Source organism: Poecilia latipinna, unplaced genomic scaffold (genome assembly GCF_001443285.1).
Source record: "Poecilia latipinna isolate Pla-1442-1.1 unplaced genomic scaffold, P_latipinna-1.0 Scaffold975, whole genome shotgun sequence".
Classification (NCBI taxonomy): Eukaryota; Metazoa; Chordata; class Actinopteri; order Cyprinodontiformes; family Poeciliidae; genus Poecilia; species Poecilia latipinna.
Genome location: NW_015113591.1, coordinates 249,722 through 253,072, shown reverse-complemented (window position 1 = coordinate 253,072; position 3,351 = coordinate 249,722). Strand labels below are relative to the sequence as shown.

Below are 3,351 nucleotides of genomic sequence, written 5' to 3'. Positions count from 1 at the left end.
TGGATAATAATAATGTATGGTGAAGAGGTTCGGGTCCAGCGGTGCCTTTTAATAACACACCACTGCCATGTTTTACCTCAAAACTTACTAGATGTTTGATTGGGAAGAAACAGGTTGCGCCTGCGCTCTGAGCCATACGTGTTTTTTTTTTTTTTTTTTTTTTCACCTTGAGAAATGCTGGTTTTTTTTGAAAATCAGCAGCAGCTGTTTCAAAGGGCAGAACGACGGGGACGGAGGAATATCACTGCGATTCATCCGGAGCAGAGGAACCCGGACCGGGCCGTCCCGTCTGGAATCAGACACTATGCTGTTATTTCCTCATGCGTTTCTTGTTTGATGTAGAAAGCGCTCTGCTGGTCGCCTTCAGACGTACTGAGATGGTCTATTTCAGCGATGGCTAAGGGTCTTTTTCCACGAGCCTGGGTGAAAAAGTCTTTCTATTTCCAGGTAAGAACTCTGATGAGAAAAATTGCTGCTAGGAAATGGATTGTAAAAAAGAAAAAAAGAAAGAAAGAAAGAAAGGAAAAAGAGGAAGAGATCGTGTTTTGCGTGTCGCTGTCACATCTGTGTGGTTGACAGCTGCCAGTCGGCGTTCTCCTCCTTTGACTCCCTGCGCCGCCAGGGAATTACCTGATGAATGTGAATGACTTGTATACCTTATTACTGACTGCCTGGTTACCACAGGCCTTAACCAGGGAGAATGGAAATTAGCACTTGGCACCTTATTGTAAAAATAGGGTGCAGAGGAGACATCTGGGGGCTCTAAATAGTTATGAAGACTGTCTAGTGGCATATATTTCTCCCTTGTAAATATACACTCCCACAGCTGGATAATGAAGTTTGGATTTCTACTTCAGGATTGCACAAAACACAAAGTTATATTAAAAAAACTGAAAAAATATGGTTCAAGAGGCCCAATAATCAAGGTGATCAGCTGGAGTTAGTAAACATTGATGACTGATGAGTTCAATTATGGATATTTGGGTCAGAAATTGACTTAAAATTAACATTTAAATGTAGTAATTTATTTGACAGGGAAAATGCATATTAACTAAAATTTATGTAAATGAAATGGCTATTTTATGTCCGAGACATTTAAAAACTAACAAAGGTTATACAAAACAAGGTTATAACAACTTAACTATACAGATTTTGTCAGACTCAATAAATACAATTAATACAAACAGTTAATATAAAACAAGGAAAACTACAATGCAATTGTATAATAAGTCACTAAAACTATTTTAATGACTACAACACCCCTCTCCCCTCCAAAAAGCTATGATTGATGCTGCCTTGCAAGGAGGTGGCAGCAGTAACAACAGTAACAACAGCAAAGATCCTCCTGGGAAATACAGAGTAGAAATATCCCTTTACTGTCCAAAGGGGAGAAATTCAGGTTCAACAGAATCTACATAATAATTTACAGAATAACATGCAGTTAAAGAACCATGCAAACAACAGGGATGTGCCAATAACAACAGGAATGTTTATTAAAAATGAAAAAACTGCAAATAACACTTAACAGCTGCTGGTAGGAAGGATCTCCTGTAACGCTCTTTTGTGCAGCTATGATGCAGCAGTGTGTCGCTGAAGGAGCTCTTATGTTCCCCAACAGCTTCATGCATCAAATCTGTTGTCCAACAATAATGCTATTTCAGCTTTAAACTGATTCTTCTCACCAACCAAAGCAGCAACTTTATAACTAAACTTAATGCTTAAATCAAATTCGTAAGTAAAATTTACCTTTATGAGTTTTACATCATATTATAAAGTTATTCTCTCATCAAAAACATACCTGGAGTGTTGCTTTGATTCTTTCATGCATGTTTGAGAAACACTTTTATCTCCATGGTAACCACACAGCTGTACAAAACTCCTTGGTGAACCTAGTGCATTGCAGGTTCACGCATGGTGGGAGTAATTGGTGCAGTTGAGATCACTTTCTGCTTTCTGCTGTAAAGTCTTTCTGCTTATCATTTTTTTGTTGGAAATAGCAAGTAAGAATGTTATTTGCTACACCACCACTTCTATTTATTTATTTTTTTTATGTTACTTTTTGTGTTAATCTAATTTTATGGTTAATGATGTTAAGGAAAGTATGGAAAAAGCAAAAAATAAATAAATAAATAAATAAATAAATAAATAAATAAAAATGAAATGACAAGTTAGGTACTGGTTCTGCAGGAAACATTGTTGAGGACTTCCACAAATTTAATTGCCAATTTTTTCTGGAATCCACACGGTGTTCTCACCTGCTGTTCACTATTTGGAACAGCTGTACAGAAAACAATTAAACGCAGTTGAAGTGAATTTGACAGGATGCAAATTAACAGGAAAAACCACTTCTGATAAGTCGCCTTGTGTGATATCTGCAGGCAGATACTCATGGAGGCTTGTTTTTGGGATTGAACAGTCTTGATTGAACAATGATTTATAGCAAAATAATAAATGCAAAAACTTTGCTGTACAGGTTACAATCTCTTTTAATGTGAGTCTTGTGGGTTTTGCTAGAAGCTTCAAGTTTCATGCCAAGTTTCCCTTCTTGCATTCCAGTAATAAAATAGGATGTTAAATCCACCCAACAGTATCCTTCTAAGGCCGTAACAATCAGTAACCCAGCTGAACAAATGATTCGCTTTGCAATATTTGATTCTGTGCTCACTGAGCAGATCTCTTAGCAACAGTTTGCACAACAGTTTGCACAAGCAGTTTGTTTTATTTATGAAACCATCTTTGTACACAGAAAAAATGTCCAAAGGTCCCAGGCAGTTTGGGCTCATTGTTGAAAGATGATGACGTCTGTTACCGGTGTGCTTTGACGTGTTAAATGCCATACAGATGCTCCTATGAAGTCACTTAGTTAGGTTGTTATCAGATCTGCTTGATCCTTGTTAGCTAGCTGGGTGGCACGTTATCTGACTTGTGGGGGGCGGGGGTTGTTGTGTGTGTTTGTTTTTTCTTCTCGTCATTTTCGTCTTTACAGCACTCAAAACTTGCAGATGGATGTTCAGGGTACTGGCCAGAAAGCTCTAAATGGACCAGATCAAAGGTCAGCTCTTAGCTCCAACTTGACAGCGATACTTTGTACAGTTTAGAATCCTATTTTGGGCATTAAATATGGCACAGTATCAGTGTTGTAGTTGGATAACGGTGGCTACTTCCTTGTCACAGGAGGTTGTATCCATCCTGAAGACAGATACTGATCTGATTAATGATAGGTCGGCACGGTAACCGAGAGGCAATACCTGGCAAGTGAGAATGGGAGGACTCACTAGTGTTAGCTTTGGGGACTAGCATGTCTGGGCTGACCACCCACTGGATTTCCTTTTGTTTTCTCTTTTGTCCATT

At 38.4% G+C, this 3,351-nt stretch overlaps 1 protein-coding gene across 1 annotated transcript in view; it reads left to right on the top strand.

The window, feature by feature from the left end:
• Window positions 1-3,351, top strand: part of dipk1aa (divergent protein kinase domain 1Aa) — a 21,912-nt gene continuing 18,561 nt past the window's right edge. The window contains exon 1 of the mRNA XM_015050111.1: window positions 1-447. Coding sequence (XP_014905597.1) covers window positions 394-447 — 54 coding nt within the window. The 5' untranslated portion in view covers window positions 1-393. The remainder of the gene's footprint in view (window positions 448-3,351) is intronic.